The following is a 22,046-nucleotide window of genomic DNA, read 5'->3' as shown; positions in this document are numbered from 1 at the left end:
AAGGCAATACTTCTGAATATGATTTTGAGTACATTTATATAGTACTGAAAATGCCACCTCAAAGCTCCCAAATTTCTCCGCAGAATATTGTATAGTGATAAGGTCTCTAACTTAGCTCACCATAGTACACAAGACTGCAGCATGCTGGCTAATACTGTGAATAAGATACATGCAGGCTGGAGGCTTCCCTGGTGGTCTGGCAGCTAAGACTCCACACTCCAAATGCAGGGGGCCTGGCTTCGATCCTCGGTCAGGGAACTAGACTCCACAGGCTCCAAGTAAGAGTTTACATGCTGCAACTAAAGATATCTCATGCCACAGTGAAGATCAAGGATCCTGCATGCCTCAAATAAGACCCAGTTCAGTTCAGTTCAGTCGCTCAGTCGTGTCCGACCCTTTGAGACCCCATGAATTGCAGCATGCCAGGCCTACCTGTCCATCACCAACACCCAGAGTTTACCCAAACTCATGTCCATTGACTCATTGATGCCATCCAGCCATCTCATCCTCTGTCGTCCCCTTCTCCTCCTGCCCCCAATCCCTCCCAGCATCAGGGTCTTTTGCAACCAAATAAATAAATAAATATTAAAAAATAAAAAGACTATATGCAGGCTGATTTGAAACCTTGCTTTGAAATGAAAAGATAAGTACCAGTAAGCCAAAGAAAAACTGAAAAGGTCAAGGAGCATTGAATATTTTAATGAATTCATGTAGCATAAAGCAATAGATACAAATGCATCTGTCATTTTAAAATATAACTGTAAAGAATTATGATTTTACATTGTATGAACCTTGTTACCAGCTTAATAAACATGAAAAACATTTATTGAAAAACAAAAAATTCCAATGAAATTGTAAGTAAAATCACTTTTATTTTCATAAATAAAAAGATAATTCAGTGTATTAACACCTTTAGCAGGATGTTAGCTGTCATTATCTGGTTTAAACTAAGTGTGCAACAGTTAACACAAACAGTTACATCTCTCTAAGACGTTCATGCAACTTCGTTACATTTGTTAACTTCCCCAAATTTCCAACACCATTTTCAAAGGACAGTATATATATATACATATATATAAAATGGGATAGTTTAGTCAAAAAGTGTCACGTTTGCTGAGTCAACGGAATATTTACTATCTGCTTATGTTGAAGTTGCCAATTGATTAAATGTTAATACCAGTATTTACTGCATTTTACAGAAGCACTGTGCATTTATTACATGTTTTCATTCCATATATAGTAGTAGAATCCATTAAAATGTCAACGTGAAAATTTAGTAACTAGGCTAAATAAGCACTAGTTCCTAAAATAAATAGATCTTAGGCCAAGAGTAATAAGCTGGCATCAAGTACAGTTTAAAGTCTTGTCAGTAAATGGCAGAAAAGCACAGAAAATACAGTGAAATTAAAGTGTCTTTTTCTATAAACAACAAAATAAAACTAAATGTCTGCCCAGTTATTACTTCACTTATTCTGGAAACTGTAGCTTCAAATATTAAGTGTAATACAGCAAGGAGTAATCAGCATTTTCATATGTTAGAAAAACACCCTCACTGATTCTATATAGCTTTTTTCCCCAAGAATATAAACTATGATTTAAATAATCATTTATTTGAACACAATCCTGATTCAGATAGGCATAATATATTTATTCTTCCTAATGTAATGTTTATTCCTATCTCAATACTTTGTGCAGATTCTACTTGTTTCTCACAGAATTGCTGTGCAGATTCAAAGGTTTATCTATTTAAGTGCTCAGCACAGTGCCTAGCATGGCGTAAGCTCTTAACATACACTACTGTTTCTATTATTTGAACCAACCTGTCATTTATAACAGAAAAATTAGCTAACACCCTAGGAAACTCAAAGGAAGATAAATCTACAGGGGTGATTCTTGTTAAAGTATTAAATATCCACTATTTCCCAGGATTGTGTATATACTAAACTATTTCAAATATTACAAGCTGTTTTTAAGATATACCATATCTGTTGACTAAGTTTTTGCTATGGCCTTTGACCTAAAGCATTACAATTCTGATATGGGTGTTATTAGAAAACTATAGAAAAACCACTTACACTGATATCAGGTAACAAAGGCATTACTCTATCTTCTGCAACAAAGAAGTAGAGATTTACCAAGTATAATTCAGGACAACCTATCTTGTTTAGGTTTCAAGTTCCTTCTTTTCATCATGCAATATATGACTTCTACAAAAACATTTCACTGTCTTCTCACATAGAAACACTAAGAGCTGTTACAAAGTTCTGTCCCCTAAGTAAAAAAAAAAATCCATTACAAAAACTACTTTAAAAAATATTGTAGGTTTGTTTATTGAGGCTGAAATGAAGTGCAGGGCTACCAGCAGAGGTGTTAAGTTTTTGGATGGTCTTAATATACCTATAAACCTAATGAGTAATCCAACATGTGTAAGTGATTTGGTATGAAGATTTTTTGATCCTTAACTGAAAGTAATTTTTTTCCCCACCAGAAAAGATAACTGACACGGAATGTAACAACCCTGTGCTACCAGCTGACATAATGGAGAGGGGAAAAAACTATCTGTTAAAAACCGATTCTTGTCATTCTTCTGGTATCAAATAAGAGGAAGGAAAATAAATTTTTCTTTGTGAAGATAGAAAAACACACCTGAAACCACATGATTCTGGCCTATAGTGTTTAACCTGAAACTGACTACTACCCAGATGTTTGGAGAAAAAACCCAATCCCCAAATATGCCCTTTAGAGGTGCAATAAAAATTGTCCACAAGTTGTCCTGATTCAAAAGGAGTTTGGAAACAAAGCAGAAAACATCTCTACTGTGTTAGAAATCAAGAATAAACTGAAGGAAGATTCCCTCTGAATGTACTAAATTAATCTATAGGCTTTAGAGAAATCATTGCAAGATACATGAAGTTCCATGGTTTATCCTATCTACTGGTAGACAAATTCAAAGTGCACACTGGAACAATGTATTTTAGGAGATGTAGCACCCAGTGTCCTTTTGAGGTTTGATATCTGGTTCTTTCACAGGTTTCACCACTTCTTCTGGTTTGGGTTTAGCCTAGGAAGAAAGAAAAATACAGTTGTAAGTACATAAACTAAGATCTGGAAAACAAAACACTAGGTCTATTCTATTTCACACAATATAAAGGGGATATATTAAAATGTATTACTGAGACCACCAAAGCTGTGGCAGAAGCTACATACCAACCAATTCAACTAAAGACAAAATAGGAAAGCAACATTTTCACTGAAGATGAAAACCTGGATAGGTAGGCAAAAATCAAGCTAATGGTATTCTTAGTCTTCCTGAGGAGGGGGAAATTGAGTGATCAATCTATAAATGTGGAACCCTTAAGTTCAAAGATTACTTGTGACATTAACAGGCTACCTCTTAGGACTATTTTAAAAGGCTGAACAGGATGCAAAAATTGCTATTTTTAGGAATAATGGTTTTAGTATGGGTAGAAAATTATATATAAAAAACAAAACCAGGAACTTCCCTGGTGCTTCAGTGGTTAAGAATCTGCATTCCAATGCAGGGAGACATAGGTTCAATTCCTGGTCAAGGAACTGAGATTCCACAGGCCTCAGGGCAACTAAGCCCACAGGCTGCAACCACTGGCCCTGTGTCCCACAACCAGAGAAGCCTGTGGACCCCAACAAAGACCCAGTGCAGTCAAACACAGTAATACAATTTTTAAAAAATTAAAAAAAAAATTTCAAGGAAGGGGCTATATCTGTAAAGTAATTCCTATCCCTTTTCTTCACAGACCTCTTGTCTTTTGGTAGCCAAACCTCAAAATTTCCACTTAATCTACCATTTTATTTAGCACACTAAGATATACTTAAGATATAAATGAATAAAAGAAATCTTATTTTGCCCCTGGATGATCTCACAGAATGTTGAAATTAGGTCAAATCTTCAAATAGCATGCGCTATGCTAAATCAAAACCACACTGCAATAGCACGATGAACACTGGATGAGGCATCCTTTTAACACCTGTCTTCCCACACTCCTAAGAGAGGCTCTGACCAACTGTAAAATGGCGAGGTAATGTGTTGAAAACATATCAGTCAACTATGTAAGAAATCAGAAGACAACTGAGGCCTAGAGGTTTATCTGTGAGAGAGTTCTACAATAGATTTTACACAGAGCGCTGTGATTAGCTAACGTAACATTTAGACAAACCTATCTATTTAGAGAACAACATCAGACTGTGAAGTCTGAATTCTCTTAAAATGCTGTCAATGAACGGAAACAATCCATCTCTTACACTGTCATCCTTGGGTCTTTTGGTGAGATCAAAAGCAGCCAATGTTTCTGGTGTCCAGTGCGCACTTGGAGGAGGAAATTCGAAAGGTACAGGTTCTACGAGACCATAATTTGCTTTGAGTTCCAGTTGTGGGGCTTCTGTTGGAACTTTTTGAAAGTAACTGCAAAAAAAATATAAACAGCAATTCATTCATTCATTTTTTAACTATTTGAGTGTCTACCTGTGTCCAAGAGCCTATGCAAGAAAATTACAATTTAACATAGATTAACATAGAAAATAATTTCTTATCTCACACAGCTTACAGATGAGTAGGTGACAAAGTCAAGAAACCCTGTCATCTACAGAGCAATGTAACTGAAGCTATGAGGGATGTAGAGCGCTGTGAAAACACAAAAGAGGGGGGTCTTTTTTTGGGGGGTCAGGGATGCCTTCTGGGGTGATGAAAAGTTAAACTGGGCATGTTCAAAGAAGTGAAAGAGCACAGCATGACCAGAACTAGAATATAAACGGGAAGAATGCAAGAGACAAAAGCAGGGACAAAATTAATTCTACCAGCTTACACAGGTGCTCATCTACAGCTTGAACAGCACTGATTTAATAATGGAAAACTGCTTGACAGAACTAGACAGGACTGATAGAAAACTGATTTCCCTTCTTTATACATAACCAAAACTAGAAGGAGATGAATATGTCAACAGAAGATACGTATTATATGTGCGTAACAGATGGAGAAGGGATGGCAGAGAAAAAAAGGTAAGAGAAAGTTAGGACAGAAGAAGTGGGCTGAAGTTAATAATTCATGTGTGTTTTACAATCTGCTTTTACGGGTCATTATCAGAAGTAGAATAAAGTTAGGTCCAACATAAGTGAATCCTATCAACAATTTAAATGGAAAATTAATGCTCAACTTAAATGCAACTTGATATGAAACATATAGGAATAGAGGTAACAAACTGTGGTATTATTAAAACAATATTACTATTTAAACATTATAAACATAGTTGTCCCTTGGTATCTTTGGTGGATTGGTTCCAGGATCCTCATCACTGAAATCCACAGATGCTCAGGTTCCTTATATGCAATGAAGTAGTATTTGCATCTCTAACCTAGAGATGATTTGAAGTTTACAGGAGGATGTGTAGGTTATGTGCAAATACGGCTGCTGCTGCTAAGTCACTTTAGTCTTGTCCGACTCTGTGCGACCCCACAGATGGCAGCCCACAACGTAAAGTGAAAGTCAGTCATGTCCGACTCTTTGCGACCCCATGGACTATATGGAATTCTCTAGGCCAGAATACTGGAGTGGGTACCCTTTCTTTTCTCCAGGGGATCTTCCCAACCCAGGGATCGAACTCAGGTAAATACTATGTAAATAGTGACTGGCCTGCAGCAAATTGCAGTTTTGCTTTTGAGGACTCTCTAGAATTGTTTTCCCCTGAATATTTCCTATCAGTGGTTGGTGGACTCACAGATGTGAAACCCATAGACTACAGAGGGCTGACTATATACACTATACCATTATCAATATTACTAAAATCATATATTGAGTTGTACTCACATAAATCCATTTTCTCGCTGACATTTTTCTAGAGTGTTCTTCACAAGATTTCCAAGTTTCCTAAAGAACAAGTGTCCCGAAGGTTTGACTGTTGGTCCAGGTCCTTTGGTTTCTCCATATTCTTTGCATAATGCTTCTGCCTTTGCATAAACTGAATGTGAAAGGATATCAAGTTATTTGCTTATAATCAATTATTGTTTATACTAAAAACGCTATTCATCAGAGATGCTCTTTACCTAGTGTAAGAGTAGTACCAACAATAATGTTAAGCGGTAGGTAGGTATGTTCTAGAAGTTTGAGGTTTTTGAAGCACTTCTTTCTTCAATACTTCTCTTAATCTCATTCCCTTTCATGATCTCAGCCAAAATCTCTTTTAACTGCCTATTCCTCTTTCTGATAAAACATTAGTTTTTAAAAGGGGAGTTAATATTCTGGTGGGATACTTACATTTTTCTGCTTCTTGGAGTGATCTGATTGCTTCACCACATTTATCACTAGCCAACAAAGTCTGACCATGATAACAATAAGCCTGATTAAAAAAAACACACACACACATATTTTTATTCATTCTCTTCTCAAATGATGCTTTCCACTGTCACTGTTTTCTATATGCGTCAGATAAAGAAATGCTTTTGTGCATTGTTGGAAGAATCAATGCAATCCCTTACACTTCTTTCCTTGAATAAGCTAACCCCCATCTCTGTGGGGGTTAAAAAAACAAACAAAACAAACACAAACAAAAAAACAAACAAACAGGGCAGAGTGAATAAAGGAGGGAAATTACTAAGCTAATGCACAGGGTAGAGGGAAGGAGGACTTTGAGATTAAGGACTAACCAGGTTTTAAGAAAAAGTTGCCAGCCTAGAGTAGGCTATTTACTCTTCAAATATCTACATCAAATCTGGGATTGCACAGGATGTTACACAGTGTGTCTAAAAGCAGATTATAAGCTATAAGAAATTTTATTAATAATTCTTCACCAACCCAGGTTGATATACTGCATGGTTAAGTCTTAAGATTAGAATTAGTAAATATCTTTCCCAATGAACAGGACAAAATTATAGAGAATTCTTATGAAGTTTGCAGAAGGTTGCAGCTTAAGTGGGTTTGAATCAAATAGCAATTCCATTGCTATAACCCAGCTCTACATCATCTCCTTCCACCCACTTTACTCCACAATGGCTGCACTGACTATCAGGGAACATTTACTGAGAGCTGTCCATTATTTGTAAAATGCTAACGAAGAGCCTGGAGAAATGACAGAATTGGCACTCAAGGGGCTGAAGAGACAGTAACTCACATTGTTTTGGGTGAAAAATACTTACATAAGCTGTGTAGAAACACATTTTCAAGTGAAGATATTTTCTCCATTTAGCAGAGTATGCAGGCTCCAAACTGGATAAAGCATGATCTAAAGTTACATTTTAAAAAGCAAAATATAATTTCACCCTGATTCACTAGAAGACTTTTAGTTCATGTGTTCAGATGCTAAAAGCAGAATGCCATTCACACCTAAAACTCAAGCATTTACATTTTAAAAACTTTATTTACAGTGATTCATTTTCCCATAACTATATTTTAACTACACAATAAGACAGGTTAAATACCAGGGCACCTCTTTGATTTGATGATTCATGTAATTTAAGTTGGAGATAATGATACAATAGAAATGACTGAGAACTTCGAGAGAAATACAAATACTCTTAGAGTATCTCTTTTAAATATTTTATGTAAATAACAATGCAAAGAGTACTCTAGACATCCAAGTCAGAAACAAGGATACTCTCCTAACCCTTATTCACCACCCCACTGCTGCATCTTGTATAAAATACGCATGATCATATCTCCTTCCCAACACCTCTCAAATCTATTTCTTCCTCTCCATGGCCTACTTTGCTGTCTTTGTCAAAGCTTTCATTATTTCTTCCATAGTACTTAGGAAGAAGTGATTACGGTCAGCCTTACTACTACTTCACTAGCAGGCCCATTTTTCAGCTTGCAATAATACGGCTCTTAAATTCAAACCCAATCAAATCACTTTTACTTCTTTTAAGGAGTTTATCAGTTTTATCTTTTAAGGAGTCCCAAACAGCTACTGAACAAAGGCCAAACTTCTTACATAGGCTTACGAATCAATTTGTAATCTCACACATGCATACTTTCTTACCCTTTGCTCCTACCACTCATTCTGTTTCAGCTAAGAGCATCTGTCTAAAGGTTCCAGAATGCACTAAGTTCTTTCTTATCTCTGTATGTACTACAGAATTTTCTACTCTTTCCATAAGCTAAAGCATCCAAGCAAACCTAGAATTTCTATTTCTATTTCAAAATGAGACTAAACCACCAACTTCCTTTAGAAAGCTTTCTCTAGCATACCCAGATCCTTTAGGTTTTTATTTCACCCCTGTGACAACACCTTTTTCATGTTATAATAATGTGGTTACATGTTTTTCTTCTTCCCTAGGCTGCGAATCGGTACACTCAGCAACTAAAAGGGTAACCATCCCATAAACAGAAACATATGCATGTTTCCTAAATAAGTGACTGAAAAGAAAATCAGATTGAGGAGAAGACCTGAGCACTAGTCCCAGCCTCACACCTGCAAGCTGTTAAATTACAAATTAGTTATGCTAATTCTCTGGATTTCAGTTTCTTACCTAAATAAGGACAGTAATATAAAGTTGTTATAAAGATCAAAAACACTTCAAAAGAAAAACAATTGTTGAACTATTAGACATAACTGGTTAAAAAGGACAGCACTGTCCTTTTCACTAGAAATTATGGAGCCTATCAACTGTGAACATTTGTAATTCTTTTATTTTCTTTTAAATAAGGGTAATAAAATAATGTAGATATTATTCCAGCTTTGCAAATGATGAAACAATCTGAAAATCCTTTGGTTTTGCTTGTTGCCTACTAAGCCAACAGCTTACTGTGAAAACCTAAAGACTAAAAAACAGAACTGTAAACTTACCAGCTTTCTGATAGAAATTGGCTGTTTCATATGCCAGAGCAGCAATTAGTCCAGGAGCATGTTTCAGCTCAATTGCTCGAGCAATTGTTACTATAACAAAAATACAATGAAGTGTATTATATGATTAAGTTCCCTTGCATTCACTTTAAGTTCAATTATAAAAGGAAAAGATAGTCTCCCATCTATCGGGATTTTAATCCACTGAAGTTTTTTGTTAAAAGTTTTAACATGAAAAGTAAGCTGCAGAAAATACAAATGTAAACAAACCAAACACTGAGTTGTTGGTGCTGGTATCATTTCCTTACATAATCACTGCTGCTGCTAAGTCGCTTCAGTCGTGTCTGACTCTGTGCGACCCCACAGACGGCAACCCACCAGGCTCCCCCGTCCCTGGGATTCTCCAGGCAAGAGCACTGGAGTGAGTTGCCATTTCCTTCTCCAATGCATGAAAGTGAAAAGTGAAAGTGAAGTTGCTCAGTCGTGTCCGCCTCTTAGTGACCCCATGGACTGCAGCCTACCAGGCTCCTCTGTCCATGGGATTTTCCAGGCAAGAGTACTAGAGTAGGGTGCCACTGCCTTCTCCGACATAATCACTAGCTATTTACTATTCACAGAAAACCACTACTACAAAATTGCATGATGTAAGAGAAAACAAATACTTTCAGGGCACTACAGTTTGAAATAAAGAACAACAAAAGCCTATGAAGTCTCATTATTTTCATATAACTCTTTATTTCCTGCCATTCAAAAGTGAAGATTTCAAGGTAAGCCAAACAGTGGAAGAGAAAAAAAAGTTGGTGAGGCAAAGATGAGTTACAGACTTAATTTTATGCTACCAGAAATGCATGAAATCAGAATCCTCTGAAGAGTCATTAAACTGTAAGTCCTTTCCTGCTAACGAAAAATGGAGGCAAATGCTAAAAGTCATTCCTCACTATAAATTTCCCAAATTCTGAAACTTAATTCCAGCTAACTGATTTTTAAAAAAGAAGAGTGAAATGCTAATTCTTCAACAACAACAACAACAATCTTACAATATTTAGGATACCTTCTTGAGCTTCAGCCTGACACTGGATGATGTAAGCTTCTATGAGTCGTGCCTCTAAATCCCTCCCCTTTTCTGCAGGTGTAATGAGCTTTGGGATATGACTTTCCTGAGAGAGGAAAAAAAACAAAAATCAACAAAGAAGCCAAATTTTAACTCAATTGTTAGAGATAAAGAAAATGGAAGTTATGAGACACCTGATTTGGGGATTTATCAGAAATTTAGGATACAAATAAAAATTGTGTATGAAGGAGCAATATGAAGCTTACAGAGAATAAAAGTTGCCGTACACTAAATCTTTTAAAGTTTTTTAATAAACTTTTGTCAAGATAAGAAACTCAAGAGCAAAATCTGGGTCATGATACATTGCTTAGATATGCAAGTCATATTCTCAATTTAGAAAATGTTTCACTGACATGGTAACCTAGTTCCCTTTTGCATGAGAGCCAGAACTGTTCATTCACATTACTACTAGGAGATACAAAGAAGCTCAATTCTGTAGCAGACTCAGGATCACAGCTCTTTCCATCACCATAAAACTATCTCCTCATGAGAAAGTGCAACACTGGCTTCCAGGAGGCTTCAGTAAATATTGGTTTAATTAGAATGAAGTGGGGGTAATTCTGGTTGGAAAACATTTTAGTCTTTTCCCTTATTCCCATCACATCTCCAGGAAATTAAATATAATTAGTGTGTACTGACTGACCTGCTAGCATTTTCACTCTAATACAGAGAATATATTCAGAAAATTCCATTTTGCAGAATCATGAATACTCCTGCCAAGTGTGCAGACAGCAAGGAGAAATGCTGAGAACTATCAGATTTTGTGTTTTGCTTTCTCCTATCTTTTCAGAAGAGACAGAAAAACAAGCAGTGAAGTACCACCTGCATCATCGAATTATAAAAGTCATGGATGATTCTCTGAAGTGGAGACGATATTCTGTTAATTGGCTGCACTCGTCAACAAGGTACTTAATATAAGGAAAACAGAACACACACTAGTTCTTTTTACATGATTAAATAATTCCTTCACCCCAAGAAGGCAATAAAAATTATTTCAACAATTAAAGTATTAACATATTCTATTATTACCTTTAAATGTTTAAAAATCCCAGCTGCAATTTTTAAGCTTCGATGGACTTCTTTTGCTTCATCCTCTGTTATGCTGAAGGAGAGAGAGAGGTGACGTTAGCTACAGGATGAATCCTGCTTCTGGTATTAAAACCAACAACTAATATATTCTCATAAAACTGCCAAAGTCAATCATTTGTGTTTTTCACTATGTTTCTTCCTTGTAAAAAATTTGACTTAACACTTAGAAAACTAACAAATGTACATGAAAAAAATCCAAAAAGAAGAGATGACAAATGAAAAAGAGCTCCTGTCCAGGGGTCTGGACAAAGGCTTCTTGCTTTTCCTTCCAGATACTTTTCATACATAAACAAGCATAAATCAATATACATGTAAAGCATGCACATACTTGAAGAACACATACATACACAGTATTCACTCTACTCTTGTTTTAATCACCTAAATTACTTCAGACACTATTTCACATCAGCACATACATTCAACCCCATTTTTAAATGGCTGCGGATTATTATTCCCACGTTCAGCTGTACCACAGTTGGTAGTTGCCAGCTTCCTATTGCTGACATTCACCTGTACTACTGTAACAACTCTATCTCATTTTATTTCACAGTCCCTTAATCCTTCAAAACATCTTTCACATACTTATAAGCCTTTGTCTTTTTTGGTGAATTGCCTGTTTATGTCCTTTGCTTATTTTCAATTGATTTGTTGGTCTTTTCCCTGTTGATCTGTAACAGCACAGATTATAAAAACAATTTGTCAGATGCACTACAATTTCTTAGGCCCAGTCTGTCATTTGTTTTTAAACTTTGTTTATGGTACTTTTATGCAGTCAAATAGTCAACATTTTCTTTTCATAGTTTGAGGTTTTAGTTAGAAAGACCATCCCCATGACAAGATTATTAAAACTCTTCTTGCTTTTAACAGTGGGCTCTGTGATTCTGGTACTTAAAAATACCAACATTATGAGGCAACCTTACATTTATCAGAAGTGGTACTTTAATCAGTAGGCCTGAAATATTTGAAAAATAGTACATATGCATATAACCCTCTCCTTTTAACTTACTTTTCTTTTCCAGCCAGTCTTGAAGCATATTTGGTATACCATAAAGCAACATTAAATCCCATGGAAATTAATTCAAAAACAGCATCCTGCTGGGCACTAGAATTATAAACATGATCATTAAGTACTATCCATGATTGAGACATCTCTATATGAATCCTGCAATAAATCTTACCCAAAATTATAGAGCTAAATACCCACTGAAAAAATGAAGAGAGTCCTTGTATTTAATATCGGTGGGGAGATAAGACACAAGCGCACATATAATTAGCAACAAATGACTATGGGGGTGGTGGTGAGAGAGAAGCTCAAGAGGGAAGGGGTATATGTATATTTATGGGGGATTCACAGTGTTGTACAGCAGAAAGCAAGACAACACTGTAAAGCAATTATCCTCTATTAAAAATAAAAATTCAAGAAATGACTAAACATGAAGGTCCATTATGTACTCCGTAACAGTAAACATGAGAACAATAGTTCCCAAAGGTTACTGTATACTGAATAGCTTTAAAAACACAGATTTCTGGAACTTATCTCACAAAAAAAGTCTACAAGTGTGCAGAATCTGCATTTTTAACAAGTATCCTGTTGCTTCTGGAGCAACTACCATATTTTAAGAAAACAGATTTCAGAGGAAAGATCATAGGCTAGAATGACTGAAGGCTTACTGGTATAAACAGAATCTGAACTGTGCCTTGAAAGATGGCTAGAAGGGAAGCAGAAAGACATTCCAGATGAAGGAATGACACTGTTATAGCACAAGAAAGGATAAAGATTTTTCTGATGGCAGTGACCTAACTAGCTTGATTGAAGTTGCCAATTTATAAAGAGAAGTCGAGGAACAAGAGAACGAAAAGCCAAGATGTGAACCTGCGGAAGATTCTGAATGCTAAGTCAATCAGTGTATTATTAAAAAAAAAAAGGTCTTAAAGATAAGTATTTTTTACATCTTGTTTCCTTCAGATTCTATCCCTAAATACAACAGAAAGATGGTAAAAAGCTTATGAAACAAAAAAGATAATATTTTTATTCACTACTGTTAAGATCCTGAAAATTCTTCATGTATTACTGCATTTGTCTCAAATGATTAAGTAAAAAACCAGAATACCCTTATATAACCACAAGTAATACCCTTATATACACACATAATACTAAAGACACAGAAAGATTATCCAAAGGGAAGAAACTAGAATTGTGACTCTGCTTTGCATGTTTTATTTAATTGTTGTCTCCATCTTAAAATGAACAGAGACATGGAAACTTTTTAGATTAAAAAAAAAAGATTCATTACAAAACATATAATTCAAAAATGACTTAAAAGTGATCCTGTTTAATATAACATCAAAATATGACAGTTATGAACAAACTCCTTAAAATAGTTTCTCATGCCAAAACAAATTTAATGCATAGTTTAAGAGCTTATATTTTTCAGCACTGAGAGCTTTCCAATGAATTATGTCTTGTAACCACATCTAGTAATTCCAGCAATGGTGACCTAGGAGGCATACCAAATGTATAACTTTACCTTTAGTAATAGGATAGTTTTGTTAATTTATATAAAAGCCTCATGAAGAGCTCTCTCTTGCCCACCCCTTCTTTCAATCTGCCTTGCTCCCGAACACTCTATCTCCACTGTACCACATCTAGGTAGTAGTTAAGAGTACGTATACTTGATATTTTTCAGAACAGATACACTCACAGCACACTTTCCATTAAATAAGCAGCAATCAAGGATAAAATAACTTAAAAATCTCAGATGTACTGAATAGTCAACATTATAACTTAAGACCTTTATCATATAATTAATTCCTCACTGTCTCATAAAACTATGCTGAGAAATGTTGTTAAAAAAATGGGAACACTTTAGAATCTGCCAAAGTTTTGTAATTGAATGATAGAGCTTTGATTCTTTTAAAGAAAAAAGTTTTTAAGATAAATATTCCTTCAAGTGTAGATGAAGTACAAAGGAGTACATAAAGAAAATAGAAAATGAGAACTTACTCAGAAAACCTTGGTATCCCAGAATATTAAAATTTGGAAGGGATTCACGGTCCCTAACTTCCTACCCAGTTTATGAATTCCACATACAATATTCCAAAGGAACAAAGGAAACTAACATTTACTGAATGTCTATTCAACGTCTGACATTACATTAGTCCCTTAACGTAAGATTTCCTGTTTTGCTGCTCACAGAAGCCCTATACCTGTAACCCCAACATATGGCTGAGGAAGCAAATATTCACATAACAGAAGCTCTGAGGTTGCATCTCCATGTGTATGAATCCAAATTCCACACTCCTTCCACTGTAATGCCTGCCCTGGCTGTTCAGCAATCCCAATTTTCTTCCTTTCTGATTTTATAAAAGGTAACTCTAAAGCAAATTGAGACACAGATATATGACCATTTAAAGAACCCAATGGTGAGTTTGGGGAAAGAATGGATACATGTATACGTATGGCTGAGTCCCTTCGCTGTTCACCTGAAACTATCACAACATTGTTAATGGCTAATTCCCCAATACAAAAAAAAAATTTTGGGGGAAAAAAACCCAGAACCCAATGGTGTTTTTTTTAAAAAAGGCAGTTAAAAATTCAGCACGATTATAATCAGCTTCCTATTACAATCTAACTAGTCTCAGGTGACTGATAAAGTTTTGAGCGGAAGTTTTTAAAAAGAGCAGAAACACTGAAATTACAGAAAAATAAACACAGTACTGTGAGTCAAAAAAGTATGGAGCTGGGGTGGAACGAGGGAGAAAGAAAAAAGAAGAGTGACCGAAGACTTCTGAACTCTCCATCAGAAAAGAAAAGGAATGGAGAAACCAAAACTCAGCTCTGCTTGAATGGAGGCAAAGGCCAATTTTGGGAATTCGGATTTCAAATTCTCAAACCATTCTTTGTGTATTATTAAAAGTCAAGGCTGTTAAAATGGATAACCAACAAAGACCTACTATACAGCACGTGGAACTCTGGAGAGGGGGTTTGGGGGAGAACGGATACATGTGTGTATATGGCCGATCACTCTGCTGTTCACCTGCAACCATCACTACCATGGTTACTACTGTTAACACTGTTAATCGGCTATGCCCCAATACAAAATATTTTTGGTGTTTAAAAAAAAAAAAAAAAGCAAGGCTTCTCAATTCTAGTTAAGATTTAACACTGATTATCTCAAAAACAGATGTGGTCCAGGACAAACAAATTTTGCTTTTACTTAATAGACTGTATTAGAAGCTTACGTCAACATTTTTTCATTAATTTCCCGAGAAAGGAAAATGCTGACCAGATTTGTATTTTGTTTCTTTAATACCGAAGCTATGAGTTAAATCACTATCTAAATAGTTACAAAAATGGTTTCAATTTAGTACCGTTGGTGCTGCTCACCTTGGAACCTGTCCCTGTAATGTATCAGTCCACTTGAAATTTTGAATGTATCGTAACTTGCTTTCTTGGGTAGATTCATCCAATGAATTAATGAAACCTATAAAAAGGAAGACAACATTTTAAATTTTACAAGAAATACCGAGTGTTCTCTTTAGAACATTATTCAGATGACTTTTTCAGGTACCTGAATGAAACCTCCAACCGCACTCCCCTTCTCCTAAGGGAACATAATATGAAATATACACACATTTAATTTTCAAAATGTTATAAAGACCACGTACCACCTTTACATTTTCACATTTCTGAAACTCAAGCATACCAAAGGATATAGCCTAGAAGACTACTTAAATTTGGATTTCTCCATAGCTGAGTTTTTAAAAACTTTAGTTCATTTGAATAAACTAACCTTGTAAAAGTGAAAAATACGAATCTGCTGCATTTTTCATCATTTCTGGATTACAGCTCAAATCAGTGAACAATTCAAGCAGTCGTGCTCTAGATGATCTCAGGTCACTTATGAGAGACAGAAACAGATAATAAAGTAAGCTATATTACAATGCATCTATGTAAAGATGGCTAAAAAGTTTCAATTGTAAAAGCTTAAATCCAGGTACACAACCCTCTTCTAAGACCTTTCTAAGTACATAGGAATGAATTTAATTAGGACTAATAATGGAGATAAGTGAAATTTCTAGTAATGATTGTTTTAGAAATTATACTAAAATAAGCTCAGTCCAATTAAAGGGGTAAATCATGAAAATGCACACCAAGTTTTAATTTAAAATCATCAAACTAACACAAGCATTTAAGATGGGAGGAAGGAATTAAGAGTACATTAATCTGACCAGTTCACAATAAAAGTTTTTTGAAAAATTAAAATTTAACTTTTGTGTATAACTTTAATATCCTCTTAAAATTTCAAAGTTTGACATTATGTCAAAATATATTTAAGTTCAAAATCATATTTTAAAATTGCACTCTATAATACAACACATATAAATATGCAAAAAAAATGAGGCCACTAGTTATTTTAAAAATGCTCCCTCATCTCCTGGCTCCTTTGATTCTCTGCAGCAATAAATGTGGCAGACACTTATTGTCTCTTTCCAAAATTCTTTTCTCCCTTGATTCCAATAACACTAAAATTTCCAAATTCTTCTCTTATCTCTACAAGTTACTCCTCTATTTTCTTCCATGTCCCCTTTGTATTCCCACCTCCAACAATGTTCAGTCTTTGGCTCCCTGCTCTTTATTCTTCTGAGGTCTCATCTACGAGGACGACTTTACATCTAATCCTAGATCTACACCTGTTTCACTTCTCTATCTAATTTCAGAAGGCAACTTGCTTAGTGAGGGATCCAGAAATCATATTACATAGAGAAGGACTGAAAACAATTGTGTGTGGATAACTAAAGAAAGACTAAACTGTAAGCAGCAAGAGGAGGGACTGTATATCCAGAACTTAGTAAGTGCCTGGGATAAAGCACATACTCAAAATTCTTTGTTGAGTGAAATAATACTAACATTTCAAATACTTTTAAGATTCAGAAGAACTGTAACATAGCAGTAATATTTAGAAGAGAGCACAAACTTAATCCTATATGGTCCAGATGGAGTGTTTATGCATTGGTACTAACTCTTAGGAGGCTGATTCAAGAAAGTATATACCAATAACTATATGCAGCTGACCAAAAATGGGATGGGCTACCTTATGAATCTGATACTCCCTCCAAAGGCTTGGAGGGAGTCATTCTGGACTATGAAAACAATTTGAATCCTTAAGGCCTATTCTAAGGCTCAAATACTTTGCCAGCTATTTCCAAGTAGGCATTCCGTCATTACCTGAAAACCAACTTGCGTAAAGTTAAATTCATCTTAAAATGACAGAATTTGAGACAAGTGTACCTTAGAAGTATCTAATTTAGGTTATTAACTTTATAGATGAGTAATTAGACCCAAAGGAGTTAAGAGACCTGCCCAATGCCACAGATGAAACAGTTAAGCTGGGACCAATGTCTAGCAGGTCCATATAGACAAAGCTATGGTTTTTTCAGTAGTCACGTACGGATATGAGAGTTGGACCATAAAGGAGGCTGAGAACCAAAGAACTGATGCTTTTGCGCTGTGGTGCTGGAGGAGACTTGTGAGAGTCCCTTGAGCTCAAGGAGATCAAACCAGTTAATCCTAAAGGAAATCAACCCTGAATATTCATTGGAAGGACTGATGCTGAAGCTGAAGCTCCAACATTTGGGCCACCTGATGGGAAGAGCTGACTCACTGGAAAAGACCTTGATGCTGGGAAAGATTGAGGGCAAAAGGAGAAGAGGGCAATAGAGGATGAGATGGTTAGATAGCATTACCGACTCAATGGACATGAATCTGAGCAAACTCTACGAGATAGTGGAGGACAAAGGAGCCTGGCCTGCTAGAGTCCATGGGGTCACAAAGAGTAGGACACAACTTAGCAACTGAACAACAAGAGTCTGGGAATCTAAGATTAGGGGTTGGCAAACTACAACTTATAACTTGTTTTTATATGCCCCACAGCTTATTTTTGTAAAATAAAGAAGAATAATTCAATTGTGACTGTGTATAGCTCTCAAAGCCTAAAATATATACAAATGTATACAGTATTTAACCCTTTACAGAAAAAGCTTGCTAACTCCTGATCTAGATCAATACATCGGTTTTCCTACCTTCTGCTCTGATTACTTCTTTCCACCAAAAGCAGTGATTCTTTTAATTTTCCTTTAATGGTACCACCAATGTCCTGATCATCTAGGTTCTGAATCTCATAGACTGAATTCTTTTCAGCTTTTCAGAGCAAATCAGTCAATCTGGCTAGTTGATACCTCCTTCAAAACCTCTCTTATACCTATCTCTTTTGTTATCTATCTCTTATATCTCTCTGTATCTCTTGTATCTATCTCTCAGTGAAACTGCTCTATTCACACTCCCTAGAACAAAGGTTTTCCTAACAGAAATGACTTTCTCCTCTCCCTTCTTACTATCTAAGTCAGGGATCAGTAAACTCTTTCTGTAAATGGCCTGAAGATAAATACTCTAGATCTTGTGGGCCATAAAGTCTCACTTGGGAATATTCAACCTTATTGTAGAGAGGGAAGGCACCCAAAGACAATCTGTAATGGGGGGGGGGGGGGTGGCAGCTGTGTTCTAATTAATAAAATTTTATTTATAAAAACAAGCTGTGGGCCAATCTAAAGGACACAGTCTGGCAACCCCGATCTAAGGCATACAATTCATTTAAATCCCAGTTCAAGTCCTCTCTCCTACTGAACAACCTGAAGGCTATTTCAGGTCAAAGGGAAATCTCTCCCAGCTCAGAACTCAATTAATGTAGTATCTGGTCAATTAACAATATCCAAATATGACTTTGTGGAGTCTCTTGTACTGTTGTAACATACGTCTTAACTCTTTAATTGTAATTGCTTTAGCCTCTTCAGGACTCACTTACTGGTCTAAAACTTAGGACCCAGCTTAAATAATCTATGACTTAACTCTCCACATGTCATGTATAAGTTGTAGGACAGGACTTCAGGACTAAACAACAAGGAGTCTAAGGTTAGGGATGGTGTGTTACATACTTCTGCACTGTTCACGGCCCTATAAAAGGACCCTGTATCTAAGAGTGGCTCAATCAGTATTTGTAGAGACTGTCTAACACTTACCTGCAAATTTTTGAAGCAGCAGGGCCAGTGACTACACCATAGTAGTTAAAAGAGACAGGAGCTGTGGCTTTTAATGGGTTCCTATGAAACCAGTGTGTCATTTTCTCCAGATATTTCCTATTGACAAAAAAGAAATGTATAAAAACTAAAACTAAAACATTTAATAAGCAATGTAAATAGTACTAAAATATTTTTAAGTAAAAATTTTAAATTACCATAGGATATATACTTTCATATAAAAATATATAAAACAGACATATATATATAAAATACTTCACTGCCACAGTCAATCTTGTTTCAATTGTCTATAGCAGCCTATGTTTATTTAGGTAAAGCCTATTAAAAAAAAAAGTATCTGGAAATATGCTCACAGTAACTGCAATGTTAAACATGCTGGAGCAGTAATGATTAAACTTTACTGTGATAGAAATCACCCTGGGCCAAGGGGTGAGAGTTCTTGTTAAAAATGTAGGTTCTGATTCAACAATCTGTGGCAGACCTCAGAAGTTGATGCTGCTGGTTCCCAGTCTACACTTTTGAGTAGCAGAGCACTGGACTTTGGTTGGACAGCTGAAAATGTAACAGGCATAGGACCAGGAAAATGTAATTCCAAAACAAGTTCAAATGGTGACCCCTATTAAGACCGCCAACGATACTTGAAAGAAGTCTTAAATTAACTATATTTCCCATGTGATACTGCTGAGGCCAACTATTTATAGCATATGTTCTATAATAAATATACTTTTGACAGAATAGCTAACAAGAATCAATGCACGCATGTGTGTGTGCTCAGTTGCTCAGCTGTGTCCAACTTTGTGACCCTATGGACTGTAGCCCACCAGGCTCCTCTGTCCATGGGATTTTGCAGGCAAGAACACTGGAGTGGGGTGCCATTTCCTCTGAGAGGATCTTCTGGACCCATGGATCAAAACCACGTCTTCTGCGTCTCCTGCACTGGCAGGAGGATTCTTTACCACTGAGACACCAGGGAAGCCTAAACTAGTATACAGGATGGATAAACACCAAGATTCTATTGTATAGCACAGGAAACTATGTTCAATATCCTGTGATAAACTATAACGAAAAAGAATATGTGTTTGTATAACTGAGTCACTTTGCTGTACAGAAGAAATTAACGCAACATTGTAAATCAACTATACATCAATAAATTTAAAAAATATATCGATTCTTAAAAACCAAGACATTTTAAAAAAACTACCCAAATGAAATTCCAACTTAAAAAAAATTAAGTTTCACACCTTTCCGGTAAAAAAAAAAAAAGTGTGTTCCACTTGCTTAAAAGTTTTTGTGTGAATAGTGAAGATAATACAGGAAGGCAAAGCTGAAGACTTAACTATGGCAGTTAGATTCCAGAAGTAGAAATTCGGTAAGATTTATTTGAAATTTGAATTTGAAAATTTGAAAGCATTATACAATGTTGTCCATTAACTTTTCCTATTGGGAAAAAAGCGTGGGCTGCTCAGTGTAAAAAATACCTACTTTATGCATCTCCCTTACTACATTTAGTTATTCATGTCAAAACCGCCTTTGGAGAGCACCAGATATTTAAGGAAGAGAAAGTGCATTGTGTACCCAGTGAAAAATTGATTAAGTTCACTTACGACTCAATCCAATTAACAAGGGCTTCAAAAATATATAACCTTCTAAACATCATCCACTTAAACCTCCTTTATAACGTATGTAAACTAATACAGCATCTCTGTACATATAAACCAAGCCTCCTAGAAATTGTGGCACACAATACTCTGATTGTGAGTTTAAATTTTCCACAAATACTATTTTAGCTCGCCCTCCCACTTAGTGGCTGAAATGTTTTAAGTTCCGTACACTTTTACTTTAGGAACGAAGAGGGTAAATACTCTGTCCTTTGCCCCTGGCCGATCTGTCCGGGGAGAGACTCGCACTCCGGTTTTCAAGAATTCGAAGGGTGGGGTAAAAACACGACACACCCACCTGCAGATGCAAGGAAGGGTGTCTTTAAAACCACGCAGCACAACAGTCGGATCGAGCCTGCCGCCTAAACCGGCTGCCACAAGAAAAGTCTGACTACCGACAACGGTCCCCCACTCTGGAGACCCTGGGTCCCCGAGTCACCTACCGCCACCAGAGCTCCGAAGGTCCACTTCCTGTTTACCACCCAGCCTCTTCCTCCGGTGCCCAGACCAGTTGAACGCCGTGACCTTGCGCAGGCGCATATCCTAGCGAGCCCCTCCTAAACAGACATTTTTGTGGAAAGCCGATACTATCCAACTGGGAGAGGCGGACAGAGGTGCCTAAACAAACCCCTACGTATAGCTTATGAGACACCCCGACTGCTAGTGGAGACGCGGGCAAGGGGATTCAGCGAACCTAGCTTGTTACCACCATTGATTCGTGGGGCTAACGTGGATTTTCTTTCATTTGTTTGGAGGCACTAGGAGGAAACTTTTGTAGACCACTTATCCGGGAGTCTATGGAACCGGTGTAAAAAGGCTTGACCCTATTGCTCGGCACTGTAGGGAGACGACAGGTTCAGCCTCATAACATACTTACCAGATTCCTCGGAGTCTGTACAGCAGTCCTCCTGAGGGAAGAAAGGCAATGTCCGACTCCTCAAACGAGAAAGGGAGGGAGTCGGCAAGCCGGGACTACCGAACCAGAGCGACGGAACGAAGCCTGCGCGAGCCGCGGTCACGTGCCCATGGCGGCCATGACAACTACCGAGGCTCGGCGCGCTCCGCCGCCTCGGTAGTGGAGGCTGCCGCGTTGTCGCAGCCCCCTTAAAACACTTCGTTCCTCAGCCCTTTTAAAGATATTCCTCCACAGTCTTTCCTCGTGAGCTGCGGTCTCCTCTAGAGACAAAGAGCATGGCTGGCCGAGCCTCCTAAGCCGAGGAAGAATTCCTTAGTAGCAATGGCAGCCAATTGGGGGAGCGGGGCGGCCTCAACCTAACCCGGGGCGGG

The 22,046-nt window shown here is 36.8% G+C and overlaps 1 protein-coding gene across 3 annotated transcripts; it reads right to left on the bottom strand.

Annotated features, from left to right (window-relative positions):
• Positions 1–671: 671 nt before the first annotated feature.
• BROX (BRO1 domain and CAAX motif containing) lies at positions 672–22,028 on the bottom strand. 3 transcript variants are annotated; one of them, NM_001205894.1, is made up of 13 exons: positions 21,203–21,215; positions 19,084–19,200; positions 15,801–15,907; positions 15,395–15,491; positions 12,014–12,109; positions 10,948–11,020; positions 9,859–9,964; positions 8,811–8,900; positions 7,162–7,247; positions 6,284–6,365; positions 5,837–5,987; positions 4,279–4,438; positions 672–3,061 (listed from the first exon to the last, which is right to left on the bottom strand). In NM_001205894.1, the coding sequence occupies exons 2-13, from the start codon at positions 19,182–19,184 to the stop codon at positions 2,975–2,977; spliced, it is 1,236 nt and encodes a 411-aa protein (NP_001192823.1). In that variant the 5' UTR covers positions 19,185–19,200; positions 21,203–21,215; the 3' UTR covers positions 672–2,974. The 3 variants fall into 3 exon arrangements, with proteins under 3 accessions (NP_001192823.1, XP_005216873.1, XP_005216874.1); XM_005216816.4 differs by lacking the exon at positions 21,203–21,215 and adding an exon at positions 21,637–22,028 and having other exon boundaries at positions 679–3,061; XM_005216817.4 differs by having other exon boundaries at positions 679–3,061; positions 21,058–21,239.
• Positions 22,029–22,046: the final 18 nt, after the last annotated feature.

This window comes from Bos taurus, chromosome 16 (genome assembly GCF_002263795.3).
Source record: "Bos taurus isolate L1 Dominette 01449 registration number 42190680 breed Hereford chromosome 16, ARS-UCD2.0, whole genome shotgun sequence".
Classification (NCBI taxonomy): domain Eukaryota; kingdom Metazoa; phylum Chordata; class Mammalia; order Artiodactyla; family Bovidae; genus Bos; species Bos taurus.
Note: the sequence above shows the minus strand (reverse complement) of the source record. Positions and strands in the feature narration are given on the sequence as shown.

Coding starts and splice junctions, on each gene's coding strand:
- BROX (XM_005216816.4), bottom strand. CDS start 19,184: ATGACACACTGGTTTCATAGGAACCCATTAAAAGCCACAGCTCCTGTC. Junction 6,366..7,161: donor TGTGTTTCTACACAGCTTAT/GTAAGTATTTTT, acceptor TTTTTTAATCAG/GCTTATTGTTATCATGGTCA. Junction 5,988..6,283: donor ACTCCAAGAAGCAGAAAAAT/GTAAGTATCCCA, acceptor TTTCACATTCAG/TTTATGCAAAGGCAGAAGCA.